General features: G+C 61.1%; 1 protein-coding gene across 1 annotated transcript in view; it reads left to right on the forward strand.

Annotated features, from left to right (window-relative positions):
* The first annotated feature begins 9,225 nt into the window (after nucleotides 1-9,225).
* LOC111153622 (tyrosine-protein kinase transmembrane receptor ROR2) overlaps nucleotides 9,226-26,113 on the forward strand; it is a 162,113-nt gene continuing 145,225 nt past the window's right edge. Inside the window, exon 1 of the mRNA XM_022512765.1 lies at nucleotides 9,226-9,327. Coding sequence (XP_022368473.1) covers nucleotides 9,240-9,327 — 88 coding nt within the window. The 5' untranslated portion in view covers nucleotides 9,226-9,239. The remainder of the gene's footprint in view (nucleotides 9,328-26,113) is intronic.

The raw sequence follows: 26,113 nt of genomic DNA on the forward strand, positions 1-26,113 counted from the left end.
TGGAGAAGCAGGCGTGTGCCGTCTCCGCCAGAGCGTTCCGGAGGCAGGGACGCGGGCCGGCTGCTGCGGACGAAGAGGCCAGTGGGGAGGGAGGGGCGGGGGGAGGGTTAGGAGCAGAGGGTACCTGGACGCGGGTCGCGCGGAGTCCGTGAAGCCCTGGGAGATGTCTGCTTTTCCTGCAGAGCAGGGCAGCTGCTGAGAGGGAGAGGAAGAAGGGACGTGAGCTGGATCCCAAGTGCGTCGTCCTGGCTCCCGGCTCCCATCGCGTCGCACTCACTCAGCTTGGAGTCGACGGGGCCTGGACCGCGGTAGAAGTCGTAAAAATGGACGTGTTGGTGGCTCTATCCTGAAGGCAGAGCCAACGTGTCTTCTGATGGGTTCGACATGGGAGAAAAGGAGGAGTCAAGCATGACCTAGAAGTCTGTGGCCCGAGTGATGCTTCCAGAGCCGGCAAAGACGGGAAGGAGTAGGGCGGCGGGGGGCGGAGTGGGAAGGTCAGCGGTTGCGTTTGGGGCAGTATAAGCTGGATGAGCCCCTGACAAATTCAAGTGGAAACGCTGAGGGTGCCGTTGGGCCTGTGACAGCGGCGTTTGGGGGAGGGGCCCAGCTGCAATGCTCAGACCCGAGACCGCCCGCCACCCCCAGGGAATGAGGCGCCCCGACATGTAGAAGTGAGGGAGAGGAGAGGAAACCGAAAGGAGGTGGACACAGAGTGGCCAGCAGGGTCAGAAGGAAACCAGGTCCGCTAGGGAAGCCAACTGAGAAAGTTTCCCAAAATGCGCAGCTTAGAGGCTATTGATGACGATGATCAGCAGTTACGACTGACCCTTGAAGTCAGGACCACGGAAACCATGGACGACCCTGTCACGGGGGCGTTTGCGGAGAGGTCGCAGTGAGATCCCGCTACACGTGGCTTCCAGGCCAGGGGAAACGGTAGAGCGAGGACGTCCGAAAATTCTCTGCCTGTAAAGGCAATGAGAAAAGTGGCAGAACCCCCGTCGGCTTTCTAAGAACACTGGACCCCACCGAAGGCGCGTGGCGGTCCTGACTGTGGGAGCCCCTCCTGCAAGACAGGCGGCCAGGCCTCCGTCAGAGCAGAGACACCGCAGCAGAACTGGGGCTCTGCGGCCCTCGTCGGGCCCTATTCTCCACTCCTGCCCCTCATTGCCATGTCTCAACCCCCAGTGACAGTCACCGGGGGGGCCCGTGGAGGTGGAAATTCTCCGGACGCCCCCGGCCCAGAGACGTGTTGTTCTCTGACGAGTGTGGGTCCCCTGGGAGACCCGCGTGCAAGGCCGTCTTTGTGTGGCCTGACCCGGGGCTGCTCCAGCGAGAAGACAGGTGGGTTGAGCATGTGTCACGGTCAGTGTCCCTCCTCATGAGTGCACAGAGCTGTGGCAAAGGACGGGACAGCCGACGAGAGAGCGTGGAAGGGAAGCTGGAGAAGGGGCCGGCCCCGGGGCGTGGGAAAGTGAGCTCGGGTTCTCTGCTCTGCAAGGTCCCTTCCCAGCTTCCCGCGTCTTCCAGGGGCGCCCGCGAGACCACGGGGCTCCCCCTCACCGGCCCACCCCGCCCGCAGTGCCATGAGCCGCACACGTTCTCCCGAGTTCATGCACACGCGCTTTCCCGTAGCACATCCATGTGCCCCACAGCTGTGTCCACTTGGACGTGTCGCTCTTGATGACACCGAGGTGATTTCTGATTCTGTGCGGCGGAAACCAGCGGCAAGTGTGGCAGGGCCGCTCTCCCAGCATGGCTGCTGACGGAGCTCGGCTCCGGTTCCGCGTCCTCACGGTCCCCTCCCACTCTGGGTCTGGGCTCACGGTCTGGAACCAACAGTACCCCGGGGTGAGGGCGCTGGTGCTGTCACCTGTGCTAGGACTCCGCCGGTGGGGGCCACCTCCACCTCTGGGCCTTCAGAGCTGACCGCCGTGTTTTCCGACATGGGGGCAGAGGCCGCGGCCAAGGCCCAGGAGGAGCCCCCGCCTCGGACACGGAGGCAGCAGGGAGGAGCCCGACGGGCCGGCCGCCTGGGTGAAGAGGCACGTTGGGCGTTTTCACCGAGTCCGGCCTCCGGTCGCGCAGCCCAGGGAGAAACCCCCAGCTAAGCCCGGTCAGCCTGGGAGCCCGAGGGGTTAGTGGCGTTGCCGCTGGACAGGCCGGCGGGCGGCAGCAGGGAGCCTGGCCCTGCGGTCTGCCGGGCGACCCTACCCATCTCTTGGGCAGACCACGGGAGGCCGCGTCGAGGGCGCACAGCTCGCATCCCGGTCAGCCCCGCCGAGTCCCTCTCCAGATGCCCCGACGCCGCTCCGAGGACCGGGGTCCCCTCCTCCTTCAGAGCCCGGCGGAATGCGCCCTCCTCACGCAGGAGCGTCGCATGGACGTGTCAAGATGATGACCTCGTCTTCCTGTACGTTGTCTGCGAAGACCCCGTTTCCCACCAAGTCAGTTCACAGTGCGGCGGCTTAGAGCTCCCACGTCGTCTGCGGGGCACAGGGCAGGCCGTGGCACCCCCGAGCCGGCTCGCTGCGGCTCTCCGGCTCCCAGACGCCGGTGACCGTGGGGCCAAGCCCTCCGCCTCTGGGAGAGACGGTGAAGCCGGCAGGAGCCGGGTCTGTGACTCCAGCCAGGGCGGTCCTGGCTCGTGACCCGCAGGACAGAGAGTCCACATTTGCTTTCAAGGCTGAGAAATAAGTTATTTTGTTTTAAAGATTTTATTTATTAATTTGAGAGAGAACGAGTGAGAGAGAGCATGAGAGAGAAGGCCAGAGGGAGAAGCAGACTCCCCAAGGAGATGGGAGCCCGATGCGGGACTCGATCCTGGAAGTCCGGGATCATGACCTGAGCCAAAGGCAGTCGCTCAACCAACTGAGCCCCCCAGACGCCCGAGAAGTAAGTTATTTTTAAAGGGGGTTTTGGAAGGTATTCTAGACGTGAAACTTTTGTAATATTAGTACTTTCGTCCCATCATCCTATTGTCGTAACCGTGGTGATGTAAGTACATGCTGGTTTTACTGACTTTCCTGTCCGGAAGAGCAGGAACTGTTACGTTTCTCTGCCCTGTCAGGGAGAGTGTTCTGACCGTACGTGTGTATAATGGGACATTTCCATTTGGTCTTTGTCCCAGGTTCCTGGCTCAGAGCTCCTAGTCCCCTTGGAATCTCCCGAGTGGGGTCTCTTGTTTTTCGGAAGGAGTTTCCTCCCAACCACACCTGAGTTCATGCTAATGAGGTGACCGCGCGAGGCACCCTGACCAGCTTCCAATGGGGCTGGTACCCAGAAAGACCAAGCCATGGGTAGAGGGGACGGGAGAGGGGCCAGACGTGGGCTTCCATCACCAGTGGCCAATGAGTCAATCACCTGCTCCTGTGTAATGACGACTCCACAGAGACCCGCAAGTGAAGGGCTCCAGAGAGCGTCCAAGTTGGGCAGCACATGGAGGACTAGGGGACGGTGCACCCCCACGTTGCCCTGCACCTCTCCCAGGGCTGTCCCCAGTGGCATCCTTTATAGCGAACCGGACATCGTCAGTAAAACACCTTCCTGAGTGCTGAGAGCCGTCGTAGCGAGTTACCAGCCCCGAGGAGCCAAGTGGGACCAGGGTGGGGTACACGGGGCACCAGGACCTGGGGCAGGTGTCCGACGTGAGGCCGTGTGGCGGGACTGAGCCGTGACCCGTGGGGGCCGGGGGTGCCGACTGGTGTTGCTCAGTGTCGGAATTGAGCGGCATGGAGGGACCCGTGGTCACTCCTTGGACATCTGTCTTCGTGACAGAAAAGACACCGTGGACTTGCTGTCAGGAGAGGACAACAGAAACCTCCAGGCAGACGAGAACTTCCGCTCTGGAGGACCCCTCGGGGTGCCCACCGCCAGCTGGGGGGCGTCTTTGTGCGGGACGCTGACCCACCGAGAGCGGTATTTCCCGTCAGGGTCGTCCTGCCGCCCCCACTTGCTGACGCAGGACTGGAAACGCAGGGTAAGATTTCCCGGTCACTGCGATCGTCCGCAGCTGCGCCGGCTTCGGAAGCGCACGGTTCTTGGTGAAGCCGGGCGTTGGGCGTCATCAGCTTCGAAATCTGAACTTGGGGGAACAAGGAAGCGTGTTTACACTGTACGTAGACATGTACGGTAGAGATACAATATATTTCACAAAAGCGCTGTACGTTTGGGCGGATGTGCAGTTTTAGGACAAGCCTATAAAGAATTCACTCAGTCGTGTAAGGTGAGACGGAGAACCTGGTGGCATCGCTGTGGAGATCCACTCCACGCCAGGGAAGGAGGGCAGCGGGCTGGAAATGAGAGTGCCCTGTGTTTGTGCTGAGCCAGACTGGAGCACACCACGTTCTGCTCCCCTCCGTCAGTCCCTTCCACATGTGCCATGACCGCATCTCGGGGGCCGGTGGGCTCCCACCAGCTCTCAGGACTGGGAGAACAGACCTAAATCAAGTACATCCGTAGCACGCGGGCACGAGGATACCCGTGATGTGTGCCCCCAGGTGGGGTTCCAGGCACGCTGTCTACACGTAGCCTTGACCTGTCGTAGGTGACAGGGATCAAGGAGGTGTCCCTGAGGGGGGCAGTGAGAGCCACCTGCGCGAAGGAAGACCAGGGACAGCACGCTGTGGGCAGGGAGAGCAGCCTGGGACAGGCCCCACGGGGGAGGGAGTTCAGTGCTCTTTGGGGTTTTGAGGACATGAAAGACCTCAAGGGCTGGGATGTCAGAGCAGGAGCAGTGGGGAGCCAAATGAGGCTGGGCGTGTGTGGGGGCTGATCTTTATGTAATGTAAAGGCATCAGGCCATTGGGGAGCAGCATGGTTCCATCTGCGTTTGGAAGATCTTTCTGGAGTACTTGGGTGGCTCCGTCCTTTGAGGGCCTGACTCTTCATCTCAGCTCAGGTCTTAATCGCAGGGGCATGACTTCAAGCCCCTTGGGCTCCATGCTAGGTGTGGTCCTTACTAAAGCAAGGGAAAAATGATCTTTCTATGTAGGTGTGGAGAGCCCTTCGGAGCTGGATGGTGGAAAAAGTGGGGAGACTGGGACAGAGGCTCTTGACTAGGTAAGAGATGATCCTTTCTTGAGTTAGGGTGACGGCACTGGGGACAGAGGACACTAGGCAGAAGCATCGTGGGGTGAAGCCAACAGGACATGGCAAGGAGGGGTGTACAGAGAGGAGGAGCCAGGGGTGGGAACTCGGTGTGCGTCTCGGGGAGCACGGACGGCGGTACTGTTGGGTGAGGGAGAGAATTTGGGGAAAAGGTCAGGTTTCATGCCAGGATCAGGGTGGAGCACAGTGTAGATCAGGAGTTAAGTCTGGATACTCTGTGCCTGAGGTGCCACTGGGACAGCCAAGGGACGATGCCGGAGAGACGGTTGAAAACTCAGGTCTGCAGGTGAGGCGAACCGTTCAGGCTGGAGATACGAGCGCCAGCGTTGGCGGCATCTGTGGCCGCTGAACCACGGGCTCAGAAGAGACGGCAGAGTGAGGAGACCACACCTGAGGCCGAGGGAGAACAGGGGTGAAGCCTAGAGGAGCGGCGGGGGGCCCGGGGTCCTTGGGATCATGACGCTGGACAGAAACACAACTTTCAGGCAGCAGGGATCAGGATAACGAGCTGTGGAGAGGCTGAGCAAGAGAGAAACAAAGATGTCCTTGACCTTGGCCATGCTGTCTGCATGATTCAAGGAGGACCCAGAGCTGGCCGGGCCGAGAGGGTGGGCACACGGAGCCGTCTTGTTCGTGCCCGGACCTCCGCAGTGCTGTGAGCGGCGGCCGCCCAGCGCTCCGGTCGGCGTGGCGTTTGCCACGCTCTGATACTCCGGATCCCTCCTCACGTTTTTGGCCTGATCCAGCATTACTGACGCTCAAAAAGCTTTACTCGCAAAAGAAAAAAGTTCATTAAAATGAGAACTGCTTCTTATGAAAAGACTGTTAAAAACAAAAACAAAAAGACAGACTGTCTGCTAAGAGAACACGTTATCTGGTTCTTTATCTGCCTGAAATGGGCCGCTGCTGAGAACATATAAAGAACTCGTGAAACTCAAAAGTAAGAAGATATATAACCCAGTTAGAAGAGGAGCAGATGATTTATTTTTTTTTTAAAGATTTTATTTTATTTATTTGACAGAGAGAGAGATCACAAGTAGGCAGAGAGGCAGGCAGAGAGAGGGGGGAAGCAGGCTCCCCGCCGAGCAGAGAGCCCGATGCGGGGCTTGATCCCAGGACCCTGGGATCATGACCTGAGCCGAAGGCAGAGGCTTTAACCCACTGAGCCACCCAGGCGCCCCAAGGAGCAGATGATTTAAACAGACGTTCCACACAAGAGGGTATACAGATGGCCACTGGGCTGTTCTCAGACCCCCTCCACCTTCACACCGGCCCGTCACGACACCTGAATGGTTTCCTCCAGACACCGCCATGGCTCCCCTCACCATCTCCCAGGGGGCCCACCACGCTGGGCTCCTTTCCCTCTTGCCTGCTGCCCGTCCGGGGGAAAGTGTGGCTGTGTTCCCTCCAGGTGGGGCAGCCATCAGCCTCCTGGGGTACACACCCCACGCAGCCCCCTCCTGCCGCGAAGAGACCCATGAAAGCAGCAGGCCACTGTGGAAGTCACCGTGTGTGACTTCCAAACTCAGTTATAAAAGACACTGAAGCTGCCCCTGGCTCTCACGGTGGGGTCAGTCCGCGGCCACGTAGGGAGGGCACTCAGGGAGCCCTAGAGAGAGATCCGTGTGGGAGGAAGGGAGGCCCCTCCTTGCGGGGCAGGAAAGCTCGCTCCCTTGTGAAGACCCCTCTGGCCTCCATCAGCTTGCGGGTGAGGCAGCACTGGCTGACTCTGACCCAGACCAAGCCGAGCCTCTCCTGAATTCTTGACCCACAGAAAGTAGCGGAATACTAAACGTTTACTGGCTTACGTGGTTAGGTTTGGGGGGTGATGTGTCCTGCAACAGTCGTTACGTATGGTTGAAGCTGGAGGGAGCAAACTGCCTTCGTCTGACTTGGGATCAAAGCCACATTCTGCTACTTAGAAAGTACGTTGTTTAGACTGTCCCCATCTATGAGGGGGTTTACTGCACTTGTTCCCGTAGGTGCTGAACCTGTAGAAAGGAAGAGAAGGAGGGAGGGGAGGGGGGAGATGGGGGGGCGCCGGCCAGAGTTATAGGTAGAGGAACTGTGGAGAAAGAAATGCTGAAAAGATGATTTTTATAAAGCGTTAAGGAATGACAGGTGATATAATCCACATTTCTGACCGCACCCAAGGAACCGCTGGCAAAATATATAGGTTGCTGTTTAAACTCTCAGGTCAGGCTTGCGAGGAACCCAGTCGTGTGAAAGTTGCACACAGATGAGGGCTGAAGCCTGGTTTGGTCATTTCCCCAAAGTTCACACCAAACCTAAGTATCGGCGCTCTGACCAAGTTCTAGAACGGCAGGGTCAAGCCTCTGGAGCAGAAAACGAAAGGGAGCACGGATCCAGCCGAGAGACCCTCCCCTGCCTTCCCTCTCTGCTTCTCACCGGGTCACCATTCATCCAGAATGGAGGAGGCTGGAACCACACGCCTCAAGACCAACTCTCGAAAAGCCTTCTTTCCTCTTCAAGGATCCTTGAGGGCCCCCAGGGGAAGAAAAGTGAGGAAAACCCCAACGATAAAGATGTGGCAGCCTCAAGGGCTGTTCAGTTCAGAGGACTGTCTCTGCTCAGCCCCCCCACCCCCACCCTGTAACTATTTTACCACCTTCTCCCTTTCTCCCTGGATTTCCGGGGGCCCCTTGGCCAGGCACTGGCACGGCCCTTGCAGTGCGCCTTAGGAAAGAGAAGTGTGTGGGATGCTGCTGTGAACAGACTCGCAGAGACGGGGAGCCTGAATCATTTTAACAGGGTAATGCACCGGGGCTGGCTCAGCCATGTTGTCAGCAGACCACAGCAAGAGAACTTTCGTTTCCTGCCGTGTGTGCGGCAGTGGCGAGGCAATCCGGGGGTGGGGTGGCGGAGGGGGGCCGGCCCAGCCGCCTCCGGGTCTGGCACCCAAGGCCAGGGCTCTCCCTAATTCACCCCAACTAGCAGGAAATGGGGCTTGAGCAAACAACGCCAAACAAAGTGCTTGATAATCAGTTAAAAGATAAATCTCACCAAACAGCAGAGACGCTGATGGTTCCAGATCTTTCTCCACGAGCAAAAAGAAAGACAATTCCTACGTTACAAACAGGAGGGTCAGGCTTTCCGATTCCAGACCTTGGCATGTGTTAAGCAAAACCAAGAAGAAGCAAGAAACTATGCTATTGGAATTGCATTCAAAACGCCTTTTACAAGCGAAGCAAATTACTTCTGCATGTTCTGGGGCTCTGCAGAGAACAGTGTTCTGCCTTTAATGGGTAAAATTACACAATTTGCTTTTAACAGTAAACCAAAAGCCACGGTGGCTTCAGATAGCATCGCGCTCCCTCCACGCAGCCCTAGCGCCGGTGGTTTCTGGGCATTTCGGAGGGACGTGGGCGTCCCCACCGCGCAGCGTGGCGAGGAGGGCCCGGGAGGGCGCCGGCGGGGCCGCGGCCTGGCCGATCGCCTGGACGGTCTCGCTCCTGCCCGCCCTCGTTTCCCTTCCTCCCGCGCCGCCGGGTTCCGGGACTGAGCAGCGTCGGACGGGGCGCGGTGGGCCCGAGTTACCGACCTGTGACCAGGCCCCCGGGCCGCCCCCCCACAACTGGATGCCCACTGCCCCGGGCGCCCCTGCGGCGCGGGCAGCCCCGGCGAGGTCCGGCCGGACGCCCCCCCGCCCCGCCCCGAGGCGCCCCTCCGCGTCCAGGCGTCCGGAGGGCGCGCGCGAGAGGCCCGTCCCGGGGCGCAGCGGCGGCCCCAGGTCCCAGCGCCCGGCTTCCCGCGCGCCCCGCCCGCCGCAAGCGCGTGTGTCCGGCAGGGGGCGCCGGCGCCGGCCTTGCCGTGCCCGCGGGGCGGGGGCCCCGGACCCTGCCTCCTGCGCGCCCGCGGTCCGCCCCCCGCGCTCCTCCCGGCGGCCGGCGGGACGCGCAGCCCGCGCCCCGGATCCTCGCGGCAGCGCGCGCCGCCCCCGGGCCGGGACAGGACGAAGACCAGCGGTTCTCCAAGAGGCGCCCACTCGCGCGGAGCCCGGGAGGAAGGGCAGCGCGCGCGGCCCACAGCGGTGCTGGGCGCCCGGCCCCCCGCGCCCCGCCGGCCCCCCGCGCCCCGCCGGCCCCCGCGCCCCGGCCCCCACGGCCCGCGGTATGGCCCCGGGCTCGGCGCTGCCGCCGCTGTGCGCCCCGGCCGTCTGGGTGGCCGCCGCGCTCCTGCTCTGCGCGCCCGGGACCTCAGGTAGGACCCGTCGCCTCGGGGCAGGGGCGGGGACTCGAGCGCTCGGTCTGCGCCCCCGCGGCTGTGCCCCCGGCCGCTCTCCGGATTGGGGGGCGCCGCGCAGGGCCCCTCCCCACCGGGCCGCCGCGATCCCGCGCCCGCCGCCCCGCGCCGCTTCCACTGAGGCGCGCTCTGGGGTCGGCTCAGCGTTTCCAGAGGCCGCGCGGGCGGCGCCGGGGAAGCCCCGGCCGGGGGTCGGCAAGGGTCGTGCGTGTGGAGGCGGCCCCGCCCGCCGATGTGACTTTAGTTCTCGGGACCTCGAGTGGGTCCTTGCCCTCCCAGGTTCCCGCAGGGCCCACGCCCCCGCGCCCCCTCCGAGCCGGAGCCCCCCACCCAGGGCGCGCGGCGCCGCAGTCGGGCGGGGCCCGGGGACGCCCCCCCGCCCCGCCCCGCTGGATCGAAAGGGACTTTGGCTTCCCTTTTGTTGGCCCGTCCACCCCCTCCTCCACTCCCGGGAGGTGGTCGAGTGGCGTTTCCTGCCTGGGGTCGGAGGGTCGCGGGGCGGCCTTTTGGCGGCTGGGGCGGCCCCCCGGGACCCGGGACGAGGCAGGCCGCCGGAGGGTCAGGCCCGCGTTCCTGGTGGCATTTCCTGGAGGGGCACACGTCGCCCCCGGGGGCCCCGCGCGGGCTTGTCTGCGTGGGCGCGGGGCTTGCGGGAACCGCCGCGCGGTGGGGAGGGAGCCGGGGGGATCCGCCTGGGGAGCCGGAGGAGGCGGCGCGCGCCCACGCCGTCCGGACCCCGAGCACCTCCGGCCGTGCGCGGGGCCGCATTCCGGGCACCCTGCCGGGTTGGGGGGGCGGCGCTGCCTGCGGGCCGGGGCGCGGGGAGGCTGAGGGGGCTGGTCTCCAGGGCCAGGAATGTTACACTTACGGGGGATTCAGGGTCGCCCGCCTCCCGCATCGTGCCGCCCCCCGTCCCCCGTATTCCTGCAGGCACGTGAGAGTCGGGGGCCGTCGCGGGAGGGGGCTCACTCTTCCCGCGTCTGGCTGCCGGCGGCGCGCTCCCGGGACCCGTCTACACAGTCAGGAATGCTGGGCAGCCCTTCTGGGGCGTCGTCTGGGTTTAAGCAGATGCCGATTACGTCAGACAGTGCGGGCTACTTGATTTGGGAAGGGGGCGCGCCAGTGTGTCGCTGGCCCTGAAAGCATAAAGCGCCCGGGGTCCTCGGTGCGGTGCCAGCTAGCCTATCCGAAGTCAGCCTGGGGAGTCTCGCCGCATCCCTGCGGGGCTCTGCACCCCCTCCCCGCCGGAATCCGTCTCCCCTTTTGTGTGGGGGGGATCTGTTCACTGCGGGAGGGGGCGGCAGGGGCTCAGGTTGGCGCCGGGATGTGGCCGCGCGGGGCTGGGTGGTCCTGCGCCCCTGCGCCCGGCGGGCCTGCGGCTGCGGCGCTTTCCGTGGCGCGCACGCAGGGTGGGAGCTGTGCGGCCCGCAGGGCTGGGGGGGGGGGGGCGCTGCGACAGAGGCGACCCCCCTCTTGCTCAGATCTGGGTTGGCGCAAGCACGGGAAGGTTACCCTCGGGTCGGGCGCGGTAGTTCGCACATTGCCGCCTTTTCCAGTCGAATTTCAGAAATCTCTCACGGACAAAGCAAGCCTGGGTCATCCTCCTTAACTCCTGAGTCCCCAGGGAGGTAACTTTGTTTTTCCAGTAAAACACCCACGTCTGACAGGGGAGGGAGTGGGAAGCGTGTTCACCGGCTTCTTCGTTCTGGAATGCTGGGTTAGCTGAGAGTTCACATTTGTTCATATTCAAAATACAATACAATTTTACGAGGACGGGAGATTTGGGTACTTGTCATCTTTTGTGCTGGGATGAGAAATCCTTGTAACCTGAGCATATTTTAGACCCGAAAAATGTTACTATGTAAAAACTCGGAAAGGTGGTTGTAGAAGGATTTGTAAGTCCTTATTCTACACTTTAATAGATGGCTCTTCCCTAAGGAGACAGATTCCCGACGGGCTGTGTGCCTCGCATAGGTGGGACAGGCTGGGACTGGTGCTTTTGGGGTTCTCCCTTTCCCCATTTGACCAAGCTGCAGCCTTGACTTCTGGCCCAGATCCTTGGACTGACGGTTGTATTAAATAATGCTCGCGGGCCATTTGGAAGCAAGCAAACCAAAACATCTTAAGTAAGAAGACTTTGGAAGGAGACAAGTTTTCCTGTATATAGTAAGACAGCATGTTTTTCTTATTACAGCTGTGTGCGGAGCAGAGCAGCACACGTTGGAAATGTTTTAGTGTTTAACAGCGAGAGCACTGTGGCGTGTGCTCAGCGGTGAAGGCCATCCCGAGACCCAGACACGGCCGCCCCCGTGGACACCCGCAGTGAGTGTCCGTAAAAGCCGCGTGGGTGCTCACGGGGCTCGCTCTAGGCAGTGAGGCCGGACTTTGACTTACCAAAGCAAGTCACAGTTGGAAATACGACCAGAATTTTGCGTAATGGTTCGTGTGCCAAAAATCAACATGAGTTTCAGAACACGCTTCCTGGGATCGTTTTGGGGGCAGGATCTGTGGATGGACGCGAGGCAATGGGAACGACGTTTCTGTTTTTATTGTGAAACCTGTTTCCTGTTGTTGGGACCAGGTACGGCCTCGTTTGGTGTTTCTGGGTCCCTCCTTGCGGTGAAGTATTTGTTTGCCATGAATAGTCAGTCAGCCTTGGTTTAACCTCTGAGACATTTAAGCCTGGCAAAGCCTGGGTTTAACACGGCTCTTTCCTCCGGAATCTTTCCCCCAGATCAATGGGCTGGAGATGTCCTGGGGCCGCAGCTCATCTGACAGAGAGGGAGGAGGACTCCTTCAAAGGGGGATTTCTGAAGGCAGGTTTCCGCCCAGAACGGGCTCTCCTTTACAATGCATCGGAGGCCAGGATGTGGAAACTTATTACCATTGCAATGCGGCCTGGGTGTGAAGGGTTTGGCCTCCCCGCGGGTCTGCCAAACCCTGGCCAGCCTAGTGAAGCGCAGGGAGTTTGTGTGCTCTGCGGCCCGTTCCCCGGGAGAGCTCTGATTATGTAATTCCAAGTTGCAGTCAAGGGAGAGACAGTGGCTGCTTAGCGTTATCCCCACCCAAGGTTTATGACCCTCTTCTAAAATGTTCGTTGATACCACAGGCCTTTTGGTGTTTGTTTGTCCATTCCCTGTGGACTGACCCGTCTGCCTCCCCAGCTGCAGCGTCCTGGGGTTACCAAGTAGAGCGGGGCAGGGTGGGGAAGCACTGAGTTTGCCCTGCTGGGCCCCATGGTGGGGGGCAAGGGGGGGCTCCTGAAGGGCTCTGACCCCATCCTGCTAGAGAAGGTTGTCGCAAAGATCCTTCTTTGGGGACCCTGAAGTGACTGCCAGGTGACCTCCAGGAACGCCGTGCAGGAACGCTTTCAGAGCAGAGGAAGCCTTGGGGCGAGGGCTGGGGCTGGCGTGGCCAGCAGTGGCTTCGTGGGAGGGCAGGCGGGGTTACAAGATCAGTGCGGCACCAGAACAGAGGTGGCGGGGTCCAGCGAGTAGTGAGGGCTTCCTGAGTTGTGAAGCCACAGGAGGAGCTCCGGCCCATAACTACGCCGGCAGCCAGCAGGGCTCGGTACCTGCCTCTCTCCGGTAGGTCCTTATGTGCTGTGGTCGAGGAGCTGGCCGAGTTGGAAGGAAGGGCAGGACGGCTCAGCTCGCATGTGCCGTCGCCTGAGAACAGGCCTGGGGTGTGTGATCTGGTTGAACTCGTGCCAACAGGGTGGCCAAGGAATGGCCGGACAGTGCCTGCGGTTTTCTGAAAGCTTTTCAGAAATGAGGGATTGCGTTCGTGTGGTTTGCACCATTTGGGGGGGGTTTCTGTTGTGTTTTCTTTTTGTTTGTTGTTGTTGTTGTTTTTAAAGTTCTGTCTCAGAAAGAACCCCCCCCAAAAAAATCAAAAGCCCAAGGGAAGGAAGTAATTACAGAAAAATTTAGCTAATTAGACTAAGTGGCTCGCCCTCTAGAAAGTCTCGTGTTCCGCAGAAGTGGTGTGTGTGTGTCTTTAACTGTCGCTGGAAGGAGCTCCAGGAGGCTGTCACTTGGAAGATGTTATCTGGGAGAATGTGGCTGCTTCTTCAGGTCCTCTGTGAGTGGGGGAGGGTTCGCCCCATCCCCCACGCTCCCAGCCCCGGGATTTCCCCATCCTGGTGCCCCCTGCCCCGGGGGGCTGCTAGTTAACCTAGCGTGCACCGAAGTGGAAGAAATCTTTGCAGACCTGAGCCCTGAAGGGCAGTGGCCGCCAGCACGTGTAGCTCTTCCGGTTAAAATTAATCAAACTCAAGTGCAAGATTCACTTCCTTCGCTGCCCTGGCCTTTCTCGGGTCCAGGCACACAGAGGACATTCCCATCGCTGCAGGGAGCTCTCTGCCACACCCCACCCCCAGATGCTGTTCCTCCCCTCCGTCCCTGTGTCCCTGCGAGGAGGGGCTCTACCTGCTTTGCTTAGAGCTTCCTTTGTTGCTTGTGGGCCTTGGGAAGGCAGAACCCAGTTGGATGAACGCTAACCAAGGTGGAGAACCAGAGGGCCCTGCCCCGGGGCGCGCAGCACGTGTGTGAGGAGGGCAAGGGCCAGGACACCTTCCCGCTGACTTGTTAGTCCCTGGGGGTGCAGAAGCAGGGTCCCCAGGGAAACCCACTTAATGGACTGAGCCACCCAGGAGTCCCTTCTGCTTAAGGGACAAACAAAGAAAGGAGAAATCAAAAAGTACTGTGGATTATCTCAGATATTTTATTTATTTTATTTTTATTTTATTTATTATTTTAAAAGTTTTGTTTATCTGACAGAGAAAGAGATCGCACAAGCAGGTGGGAAGGGCAGAGGGAGAAGCAGATTCCCCGCGGAGCAGGGAGCCCACTGTGGGGCTCCCTCCCAGGACCATGACCTGAGCTATCTTTTAAAAAAAGACAAAACCTGGGGCCCCTGGGTGGCTCGGTCTGTGGAGTGTCTGACTCTAGGTTTTGGCCTGGGTCCTGATCCTCCTGGTGGTGAGATCTAGCTCCGCGGCAGGCTCCCCGCTCAGCATGACGTCTGTTTGGACTCTGTCCTGCTCCCTCTGCCCCTGGCACTCTTGGTGGGGCGGCGGGTGGGGGTGTGTGGGGCGCTCTCTCTCTGTCTCATGGATAATTAAATTAAAAAAAAAAAAGAAGACAAAACGTGAAAACAAATCTCGCATTCCTAGGTTTGTTTTTGGTTGTGACGAGGCGTTGGGTGTGCGGTGTGGGTGGGGTCGGGCGAGGACGCAGTGCGTGGCTACTGTTGTAGGCTGGGGTCCTGCAGCGGGAGGTCGGAGACACAAATATGGGATGCGAGGAAGCAGGGCTTGGGGTGGAGTTGGAGTCGTTGGTATAACTCACGATTCCTGTATTCGCAGACACCACACGTGCATGCGCACACGAATGTTCAGATTTTGACATTGTAACTTGTAAAATACCTGTTTTCCTATCGGTAACGGTTATGTCCTGGCTCCTCACTAGCCGTGAGCACTCTCACTGCCCAGATCTTGGTTGCTGGGTCCTGGGCGCACTCGGGGCTGGGAGGACTCTGGAGGAAGGACTGACCGTGGGGACGGCGCGTGGAGGAGTCCTAGATGAGCCCAGGGCGTCTTCTCGGGCCAGAAGGGAAGTGATGCGGAGTAGCGGGAACTTAGCACATATGCAGGTCACCAACTTGCTGGAGCCCCGGGGGTCCGATCGGGGGTGCGTTCAGCACCCAACCAAGGGCGGCCCAGGGTTCTGCGTGGAGCACCGGAGCAGCCACGACTCACACCAGTCACGAGCCCGCGAGGAACGGGATGCCCTTGTTTGTCTCCCTGGGCTGCCAGCCAGAGCCCCACAGACCCAGTGACTTAAAGCACAGAACGTACAGGAGCTGCGTGGAAAGTCCGGGTGTCGGCAGTCCGTACCCCGCCGGGTGTCTCCAAAGAAGCCTCTTGTGTCTTCCGGCTCCTGGCGTCCCGTGCCGTGCGGCATCAGCTCGCTGTCTCGTGCACTTCACGTGGCCGCCTCTCCCCTGTGCCTGGGTGGGTCTCTCCCTCTTCGTGTCAGGACACCCGTCACGGGGCTTAGGCCCACTCTAAATCTGGGACGATTTCATCCCGGGGTCCTTCCCTTGTCACATCTGCAAAGACTGCTTCTGCGTGAGGACACGTTTGAAGTTCTAGGTGGATTTGAATTGGGGAGACGCCGTTTAACCCACTACGTTCCACAAATGAATAGAAGTGGGGGGGAGGCCGCCTCCCTGCAGTGAAACGCCAGCCAGTAAATGAGCAGCCAGTGGGAGAGATCACAGGAGCGGTGGTGATCGTGGAAACTGACCTGGGCACGTGCCGTCGCGAATGCCTGGTCTAACGGGAGGGGGCCACGCATGGGGGGTGTCTCCCTGTAGAGCCCTCCTGCGCAAGGGGACAGTTAGGGACAAGACTAGAGGTATAGGACATTGCGCTAATGGGCTGATCGGGGCTCACGCCGCCTGGTGAGCAGGTGGGCGTCGTTCTCCTGAGAAGGTGTGTGTCCCTTGGTTCCAACTGGGAATACAAAACTGGACTCGAGCCAGCAAGCCCAGCGCGGGGAGGGGCCCTTGATGAAACTGTTGGCTTTCAGTAGAAAACGTCAAGGTCGTAAAGGACAGAGTCGGCCAGGGAACGGGTCCAGCCTGAAGGAGGCTGCAGGAGGGGGGCCCCGCGCAGAGGGTGACCTCACACGGGTCTGGGCTACCGCGGAAATGCGCCGACGTGGGCGTCAGTGGAATGGTTATGAAACGGGAACGTGGGGGTAAATTCTTCAGAGGTGTGGTCAGGGTTAAGGTTCCCGAGTGTGAGAGTTGTGGGGAGGTCATGGAGGAGCACGTCCGACTCTGGGGAAGGTCATGCTGTGTGTTCTAGGCTCAGGGGCGCAGCGTCCACTGTCTGCCCCCGCGGCTTCGGAGCGAGAGCGCCGTGTGAGTGTGGAGACAGAAGGACGGACGCATGGGCGGAACGTGAGGAATATAGTGGGTCTGGTCTAGGGGATGGTCCCAAACAATCCTGCAACTTTTCTGTAAATTTGAAAGGATTTACAAATAGAGGACGGGACGGGGATACGCTCGCGCGACCGGGGCCAGTGTCTCTGAGAAGAAAGACACAAACGGTCGTATTTATCAGAAACGGTGTCAGACCTCACACAGGACTGGGGAGGGGCGGGACTCCCGTGGGTCTGACACCAGTTTCTTCGACGAGACTGAAAATGGCCCAGTCGTCGTCCGTTTCTGGACCGCCAGGACTTCTAACATGTTTCTCCTTAGCTTTTTAATTACAGAAAACTTCAGATGTACACACAGCGAGACCGGCACGGTGACCCCCGCTATGCTTTCCCTGCAGCCTCCAAGGCGACACGTTCTGTTAAAATGGTTTCATTTCCCAGGCCCTGCCCTGTTTTCCGGCTCGGTGCAGACTGGCCTTGGACCCTTGGCTCTGTTGGTGGCGGGATGTGGGCGAGGTGTGTCTGCTCACTTTGCTTCACCATCAGACCTGGGGGTCCCGCTGGGCCTGGGCCGCTGCATTCCGGCAGGTGCAGGGGCCGTGGGCATCCTGTGGGGAAGGACCCCAGCGCGTCCTGATGCAGAGGTGTGTGGGGACCCCGGGAAGACCCCATCGATGATGGGGCTGGTCCTTCATTCGTGGCCCCTATTGGCGGGGTGCCCCTCGGCCCCTCCAGGAGACGTGCCTCACGGAGCCCTGCCTGGAGCAGACCGTCTGTTGCTGTCCTAGGGGCCCGGCCTCATTAGCCCGAGGCTGCTAAGGTTGGGAAGCCAAGGCGGATGGAGGTGGGCCCTGGGGCCTTTGGGTCCCAATGGCCCCTCCCGTTTTCCCAGCAGCCGCACTTCCGGACACTGTGTTCCCTGCGTCCTGGTGCCGAGGGTCTGACGACCACCCTAAAATCCAGCCCGTGGGTGGAGGGAACCCGTTCACACCCTGTAGGGCAGAGGAGGAGGTTTGTATCCGGAGTACGTGACTCGCAAGGTGGATGAGAGGAGGAGCATCCCACAGCGTATACAGCAGGCAGTTTGCGGAAGGCCGGAACCTCAGGGAGCGCGTTGGGTCCTGCTTGGCCTGAGCCGGTGCAGGCGATGAGACGATGGCCCCGGGGCCCCTCGGCCTGCTCCAGCATTTGGCTGGGTCGGAGCAGGCAAGGAGGGCTGCGCAGGGGGTGATGTGGGGGGCCCGGCACGGGGACTGGGGTGTCCGTGGCCACTTGGAGGGCGGTTCGCGTCGACTGCCAACACTCCAAACGCACACGTTCTGTGGCTTGCGGCAGGAAGTACGCGTGCTGGTCCCTGCTGCCCCATTTCTAACAGAAACAAGTCGGCAATAGTGACGTGTCTTTTAACGGGACCCAGGTTGCCAGCACTGCGTCCCCATAGCGGCCGAAACGGGAACAGAGACCCGTGGGTGCCGCAGAGGGGTGATTCCGCACGCGATTCTGGCTGGGGCGAGTGTCCGGCTGCAGAAGGATTCGTGTCACGCAGGGCTGGTCTACACGATCCCACCTCCGTCCCCGGGTGTGTGGAGACGCAGGCCTTGGGGATCAGGGGCCCAGACTGACAGCAGCGGCTCCCCGGGGGAGGAGGACAGAAGAATCTCGGGGTCTCTGTGGCCACTGCATCTCGCCCACCAGGGACACCTCACTGGATCCTTTCTTTAAGCCCCCAGGGAAGGTGCCGTGTCCGGCATTTAGACAAGGGTACCGTCCTCTTCCTCCCTGTTCTGGCCGGAGAGGGGCAGAGGAGACCCTGGAACTTCCCAACCTGTTGGGGTGAGTCTTGACCTGGGGGGTGCTCACAGACAGGTAAAGACCTGGAAGCCTGAGGTGCCCGCACCCCAGGCCTGCTAGTTCCCTGGGTCTTCACGCTCGCCGTGGAGTGGGGGCGACTCTTGGTGGCCCCCTTCGTGCTCGATCCACACCCTGTTCTTAATGGCCTCATCATTTGTGAAGCTGTCCCCAAACCCTCCATGTGGGCTTGCCGGTCCTGGGCGGGGGCAGCCGGCCCCGTTTCTCCTTGGACCTCCCGGGCCGTGGCTGTATGTAGACCTGTGTAAATGGCCACAAGAACCAGGGTTTTCTGGATCTTTTGAAGCTGAAGCGAAGACCAGGGGAGTCTGAAAGCAGGTTAGGATGGGAAGAGAACCGGGGCCGTCTTCCCGGATGACCCGTTTCCGGTGTTTCTGGCTGTTCGGCCACGGTCCGGTTCAGGGCTGCTGTGGTCACCGAATGGCGTTTCGTAAGGAGAAGGCCACGCGGTTTCGGGGGGAGCTACGTCTCCCCACAGCGCGGTCCACGGGAGGACCAGACCTCAGGATGTGGTGTGGCTCGGAGGGAGGAGGTTTACAGATGTGATCAAGTGACAAAGGTCGTGACGCCCTGTGACTGCGGTCCTTACAGAAGGGGAAAACTTGGGCCCAGAGACGGACGCGCAGCCGCGTGAAGGGCACACGGAGCCGCGGGGGGCGGACACCGTAGCCGGCCGAGCACACGCCCACTGCCGAGTCCGTGAGATGACGGGCGTCCCTCGCTCCAGCCGTCCCGCCGCTCCTGCTCGTTACCACGGCCCGTGCAGACCCCTACGCTGCTCACGGACGCCCCTTCTACCCGGGAGCCCGGGATCCCCGCGACTGGTCAGTGTCGGGGTCAGGGATTATGTCACAGCCATGGAGGGACTGTCACGGCCCAATGGGGTTGAGTGGCTTGGCACAGAGGGCAACTGCGTCCTCCTGGGGCGCTTGCTGTCCCCTGCTGCTCCCCTAGACATCACTGCGGCCAGGCGGCTGTCGGGGGGCTGTGGGCCCCCGTCCATCTGTCCCTCCTTCCTCCCGCAGCTTGCCTGGCTCCCAGGGGTCAGAGCAGGAGGAGGGGTCTGCCCATGCTCCCTCCGGGTCGAGGCCTCGAGGTGCCCGGCGTCCATCCCGTTTCCCTCAGGGAAACCACGGCAACAGCGACAACAGGACGCTGAGAGCAAACAGCCCAGGCGCTGGGGCTGCCCCGCGGTCAGACGTGTGATTTATCCGCCGGGAGCCTTTGAAGCAGGAGGCTTGGACTCCTTGAAGTCTGGCCACTGTGGGGAAGCGAGGCCAGCGCCAAATGGAGAGGAAGGGGCAGGTGGCCCTGGGTGGCTTGTGGGGTCCCTGGGCTCGTGGGCTCCTGGGAGGGCAGGTGAGGGAAGGAGCTCTCAGAGGGACAGGTCTCCCTTCTTCCCTTTCATCCTGTTCCAAAGTGCAGGGCTGGCTCTGGGGGCTGCAGGGCGTTCCCAGTGGACGGGAAGAGGCTGTGAGCTGGCTCGCAGTTTGCCTTCCGGGGGGCCCCTGGCGGCCCCTCTCCAGCTCCTGTGGGGACCCCAGGCAGGGCACAGGGACACATGGCCGGCAGCTCACCAGGTGGCACCTGGTGTCTGCTCCATGGGGCGCTGGAGGGGGAAGGCCCAGGGCCACACGGGAAGAAGAGTTCCCTGCAGGGGTGTCGACGCGCACCTCTCCGCCGCTGGGCTTCCCACCGGACTGCAGGGGGCGTGGGAGGGAGCGGAGGCCACGTGAGAAGTGGGACCCGCATATGGCCTGGCTGGGTCAGGAATGGTCTGGCACAGGGTGGTGCTTTGCTGAGGTTCCGGTGGCCTTTTTTGACCCGTACTGGTTTTCCTTCACTGTTCGCCAAATTCAGCACGTCGCTGCCGTTTCAGTTTTGGAAGGAGACCCGGCCCACCGTTGCTCGAGGCGGAGCTCAGGCAGGGAGGGCTCAGAGCCCGCTCCCCGCAGGTGAGCGGACGCTGGAGTGGGGCCACCTCCCTTCCTTCTGCCCCACACTGTGCGGGGCTGCGGGTGTGTCACGGGTGGTGCTCCCGAGAGCTGACATCGAGAGAAGGATCTATTACGTGTCCCCACACGGGACACGCCAGGGCCTGCAGGGCCCCAGAGGGAAGCCTCAGGTTAGGAGGCAGGAGTGGGAGTGAGGGGGAGTGAGGCCAGAGCCATTACTGGGGTTTCGCTGGAAAGGGGAGACCATGCACAGTCAGGAGCTGAGAGCTGGCCAGCGGGGATAGCTCTGGCCAGCTCTGGGGCCTGGAGGCTCTCCCTTGTCTGGTTCCTGGCCCTGTGGTGATCTGGGGCGGGGGTACTGGCTACGGGTGGCTCGGGTAGGACGGTGTCTGGGTGTGGGCCGCGCACGGGTTGGTTTGCACGAGAAAGGCCTGCCCGGGAGCCCTCTGCCAGTCTCTGAGAGCTGACTGGCCCCGGGAGGGCCTTCCTCTCCCCGGTGTGTGAGGCCGAGGTCGTAGATGCCGGAGCTTCGAGGATGCAGGAGCAGAAGGGAATCTAGTCAGTACAGTTGGCTCTGTGTTGACTGGCCGCCAGACGGAAGGTCAGACAGCACAGCTAGGACTGGCGGGCGGCGGGCGTGGGGGGCAGGGGACGGGGGTGGGGCAGGTGGAGGGGCACGTGGCTCCAGCAGCGGTCCTGCCTGTGGCCGGCGGGTCGCTGAGGGTTCTTCCCGTGGGCAGCCGGCCGGTCGCACTTCACAGTGGGTCGTGTGCGGTGTGGGCGAGCGTCCCAAATGCGGTGTAGGGCAGAGGACACCAAGTGGCTTTAAGATCCTAGGGTCTCGGGGCGCCGTCTTCCTTCCACGCGGGGTTCCAGGAGGCTACTCTGGGGCCGGGGGGCTGGACCTCTGACTTGCTCTGGGAGGACGGTCCCGTCCGGGCCACAGTCTAGTTGTGCTGAAATAGTTACGGTCTGAAAAAGATTGCTCCGCTCTGTCGGGCTGCGTCTGGCTAAAGAGAACCGTCCCACCCACTCCAAGGACACTCCACTCCGAAAAATGGATTGTTTTGTGCTTTCCAAGTTGTGGTAAAATACACATAAAATTTGCCCTTTTAGTCATCGAGTGTGCAGTTTGTTGGAATCGAGCACACTCACACTGCTGTGCAGCCCTCCCCGCCGGCCGTCTCCAGAGCTCTGCGCCTTGCAAAACTGAACTGTCCCCGGGAAGCACTGAATCCCACCCCACCCGTTCCCTCACCACCCCTCAGCCACCACCCTCCCTCCGTCTCTGTGAATCTGACACGCGAGGGACCTCATGTCCGTGGGTCTTTTTGTGGCTGGCGTGTTTGAGTTCGTGCCGGGTCCTCAAGGTGCGTGCAGACATACTTGATCTTTTATAAAGGGAGGTGGAGTCCTGCCGCTTGTGGCCGTGATGACGGCTTGACGTTTAAAAATTCGCCCCGTATCGATCTGTTCTGAATCTGTTGGAAGGGAAGATACGAGCAGTCTTCTCAAGCATACGGTGGACTCTTGGACAAGGTGGGGGCCCCCATGAAAATCCCCGTATAACTCCCGACTCCCCCAGAACTGAGCTACAGCTACTCTGCTCTTGACCCGAAGCCCCAGCCATCACGTCGGCTGCGGATTACCGTAGTTTGTGTGTTGTGTGTGCGACATGCTGGGTCCTTACGGAAAGTGAGCCGGAGGAAAGAAAACGTGGCTACGAGAATCATAAGGAAGAGAAAATATGTTCACGGCACTATACCGTATTCATGAACACAGTTTCCGTCTGAGTGCACGGCTCTGCTGTTAGGAGCCGTGCCGCTCGGGGTCACCTGCACCTGCACGTCAGACACAGGACCAGTGACGCGGGTGCCATGACGGCCACGGGACGCTGGTGACTTGTTCCCCGCAGGGAAGGGCGTGTGTGGCTGGCCGTTTTGCGCAGGCGTAGGTCACCGTGGGACCAGAATGGTGTCGCACTCCGGATCCGGTCCGCGGGTTGTGTGGGAGGGATGGTACGGCGGGCCGACCTCCTTCTTCTCTGAGCAGCTCTCGCGAGTCTGAGCTCCCGTGGGACAACCTGCCTGTAGATTTGCCGCCTGTAGATGGTGTGCGTTTTGAGTCGGAATAATTCGGAGACGGGATCGAGAATTGGGGCTCGTGCAGGGAGAAGTCGTAAGTTTGGGCAAAGCCAGTGTTCACGCCAGGCCCCGGGAGTGTGCCTACAGGTGTGCAAGCGCACACACGTGCGGAGTGTATGTGCAGGTGTGCATGCACACACACACGGGAGTGTGCATACATGTGCGCGTGCACACAGACACGCAGGAGAATATACACAAGAGCATCGCTGGGGGCCCGGCTGGGTGAGCCCCTGCGGCGGGTGAAGGCAGAGCTCCCTGGGAGGGGCTGGTCGCATTAGTGGGGGCGGCGAGGACTGTCTCTTGAGAAAACGCCTCCCCGAGAGCCGGTGAGTTAATGTCTGTGAGATGGGCGGGTGCTGGGAGCTGCAAGGTGCTTCCCTTTTGCTGCAAATGCCTGTGAAGGAAACCGTGAAGGAGTCCCTTCACCCACGTAAGAGATTCGCCACATGCGATTGGTTAACTTGACGTGCGCGTCCGGCGTCCCCCATGTTAAGACAAGACGTTCTGTTTTGTGTTGGGGCGGACTTCCTGACTCTGCTTACCAGCCTGCGGGACCCTTTGTGGGAAGGGGACAGGGCCCCTCCCTTTTGGCCATGTGTCATCCAGCTGCCGGCCGGGGTGGGAGCCTAGTGTCCACGCCGGGGCGGGCCCAGCAGTCTCCGATGCCGGCTGATGTCCGCGCTGTCCCGCTCGCGAGCCGCTTCTGCGCTTCGGCCGCTGACCGAGTGCCGTCGAGGGGACGTCCAGCTTCCAGTCAGATACAGGCCGGTGCGGCCCCAGCCCAGGCCGGATGCTCGCAGCCTGTCGCCCTCACTGGGTCCCGCTCTCCGTCTTGTGCACATTCTGGCCCTTCGAATGTGCCGACCCCCCCCCTTGATCTGTTCACGTGCTTTCGTTTTGTCCTCTTCCCCGCCGCAGGGCCGAGATCCTCCCTCCCTGCATTGGTCCCTCTCCCAGCAGCGGGAGGGGCCCGTGGCGGAGGACGTGCTCAGGATAGGCACACGGGAGGACGGAGAGGCCGGCCTTGTCCCGCTGCCCCCCGTCCTCTCCCCCTCTTATGCGGGAGCGCCACGCACGGTGTTTATTCTTCAACAGAAGAAGGGTCTGCAGTTAAAGGAGACACTGGCGTCCCAGTTGTGGGGTTTTCCAGTCAGCGGTGTGCACGCTAATACTCTCGGGTCTCCTGGGGAGCCCCCTGAGGGTCCGCTAGGTTCTTCTCCAGGTTCTTACCAGCTGCTCAGGAGGGGAAGCAGCTCTCCAGACGTCCATTTCACACGCTGGCCTCCTGATCTCGGGGGCCAGTGTGGGTGTCTGGGGCCTGGAGTCCTTCCGTTACGTGCAGACCCTCAGGGGTCAGGTGGCCTCAGAGGCGTGGGTGTGGGGTTGGGGACGGGCTGCTCGGAGCGGCCCCGTCCAGCCTGTGCAGAAATGCTCCAGAAAACGCAGGCTCGGTAAGTGTTGGTGCTGTCGGTTCCCAGCTCCCCTGACTTTCGCCCGTCGGTGCACGGTGGACACCTGCTCTGAGGGCGCAGAGGAACCTTCCCAGGAAGGTCCCAGCAAGCGGCATCCGGGAGCGCCGGCCTGGGCCCAGCTCTCCCACCGCGGCCCGCGGCCCCCGGCAGGCTTGAGGAGCTCAGTGCGCTGGTGGGAGCCACCGGGGGAGAACGGAGACTGCCGGCAGCCGGAAAGAACGCGTCATCCCGGAGGCTGGGCTCCCTTGGTCTGGTAGGAACCCAGGGACACGTTTGGTAAGAAGGAAAAAAAATGAATCAAGGCCGTTAACACATGAAGTGATCCTCTGAGATTTTTTGAAAACATGAGTCCTGGAAGCGAGCCGGAGGCGGAGGAGGAACGTTGGGAAGGTCGTACGTCACGCGCGGCGTCCGCAGGGCCGCCTCAGAGACCGGGAGGCGGCTGTGAGTTCTGTCGATCCGTCACGTCTACGAGCCGGTCTTAGCTTTAATATGAATTTATACTGCACGAATTTGGTCTTTAAAGAACAGAGTCAGAAATAAGTAGGCGCGGTTGGAATCCAAAGCACGTTGTGTGACATGCCGGGCCGAGGAGTTCTGGTTGCCCAAGAGACCAGCCACAGACGAAGCAGGAGACCTTGTGTCAAACCCTAGTTGTTGTCGGCGGGGATCGCGCACCGTGACCGGAGCCCGTGGAGGGAGTTTGTGCACAACGTGCGTCTGTCCTTAGACATTTTCCAGAGCTCGCGGGAAGCTGGACTCCGTTTGTTTAAACACGCGTGCGAGCTTGGGCCATGCGCTTGTGCCAAGCAATGGCCTGGAGGGTAAGGTCAGCAGGGACGACCGACGCTGTGGAGACATCGCGGCGGGCTGGGCGGCTCGGGGGGGTCTGCGGTTGGCGGCCCGTCTCGGTCACGGGCCTGACCAGGGCCAGAGGGGGCTGAGGGCTGATTCTTCTTGTTGCTTTTTCACTTGAGTCGTCTGGAAGGGAGGTTGTGTTTGCTACACAGAAGCAAGCGCTCGGCACCACCAGCGACTGTGTGCCCAGGCCGTTTGCACGTGCTTCCTGCCCTTTTTATTTCAACACCAGAATTACTACTATAGAAATACACAAACCATAAAACTCTTCCCTAGAACTCACTGCTTTTAGGGTATTCACAGCATCGCGCGGGACACGCCGTCACCAGGGCCTGTTTAGATGAGAGACGAGGGCCCGCCGGAGGACACTGCCGGCCCCTGGCCATTTTCAGCCTACAAAAGGGGCCTTCCCCTGGGGTCCCACTTCCACACATTTGCCTTAAAAGACCGGCATGAGCTTTTCCCTCCACCTTACTGTGAACCATCCCGAAAGGGTTCGAAGCCAGGAGCCTCCCGTGTGGACAGAATTAAAGGGGACTTAAAGGCCGTACTCAGATCCTTGAAGTCTTAGGGAGAGCTTGCCCTATGGCCCCGCGTGGCGTCTGGGGGCCACAGTAGGACAGGACGGTGACCTCCGCGGGTGAAGCCGAGCGGGACAGGGTTTGGGTTGATGCGGCCGGAACTTTCTAGGTACAAAGTGGCCTAAGCAGTGGCCCGGTCATCACCGAGCTGGGGTGGAGGCGGGGTCACCGCATTGGGTGTCAGCAGGAGCGGCCCCTGCTGGCCTCCCCGGCTTCCGCTCACCTGCGCAGGGGCTCTCCCGGGCACCCGCTCTCGCCCGGCTCAGCTCGGCTCCTCATGCTGACCTTCGTCCCTTACCCAGCGGGACCCTCTGTGCGGAGAAGCCCACGCTTCCCTGGCCAGCGCTGTTCTCACAAAATGTGTGTCTGCCCTCACGTGGGGTCCCAGAGGTCGGGGTGGAGCGACCCCAGGCCGTCCAGGGGCCCCGGCTCCCCTGCTGCAGTGGAAGCTTCCCGAAGACAGGACTGCGGCCACCCTCCCGCGTCTGCACCCCCGGCCCACCGGGCACAGACCCCTGGGGTGTGTGCTGGGAGATGCGGTGGGACCCACATCCCGCGCAGGTGCGTGTGCACAGCCACAGACGTTGTTTCGTGGAAGGCGGAGGATTCCGTCAGGCCGAATGAATGGATGACATTGTTGCCTTTGTAGGTAAGAAGTGATGGAACTAAATGGGTTAAAGGAGCCGGTCTGAAAACGACGGCGATGGGAGATCCGCGGGGCCAGGGGTGGGGAGACAGACGCACGGGGTACGCGGGGTTCTGAGGGCGGAGAACCCTTTCTGTAAGGATGCCGTAACGGCAGGTGCAGGGCGAGCTTTGCTTAAAACCCCCAGGGCTTCACACCCGGAGCCAGCCCTGAGGGGGCCCTGAGCTTCAGCGAGTAACCCTCTGGGGCTCGGTCACAGAGCCACC

The sequence above is a fragment of the Enhydra lutris genome, unplaced genomic scaffold (assembly GCF_002288905.1).
Source record: "Enhydra lutris kenyoni isolate GAN:26980312 unplaced genomic scaffold, ASM228890v2 scaffoldscaffold33, whole genome shotgun sequence".
Classification (NCBI taxonomy): Eukaryota; Metazoa; Chordata; class Mammalia; order Carnivora; family Mustelidae; genus Enhydra; species Enhydra lutris.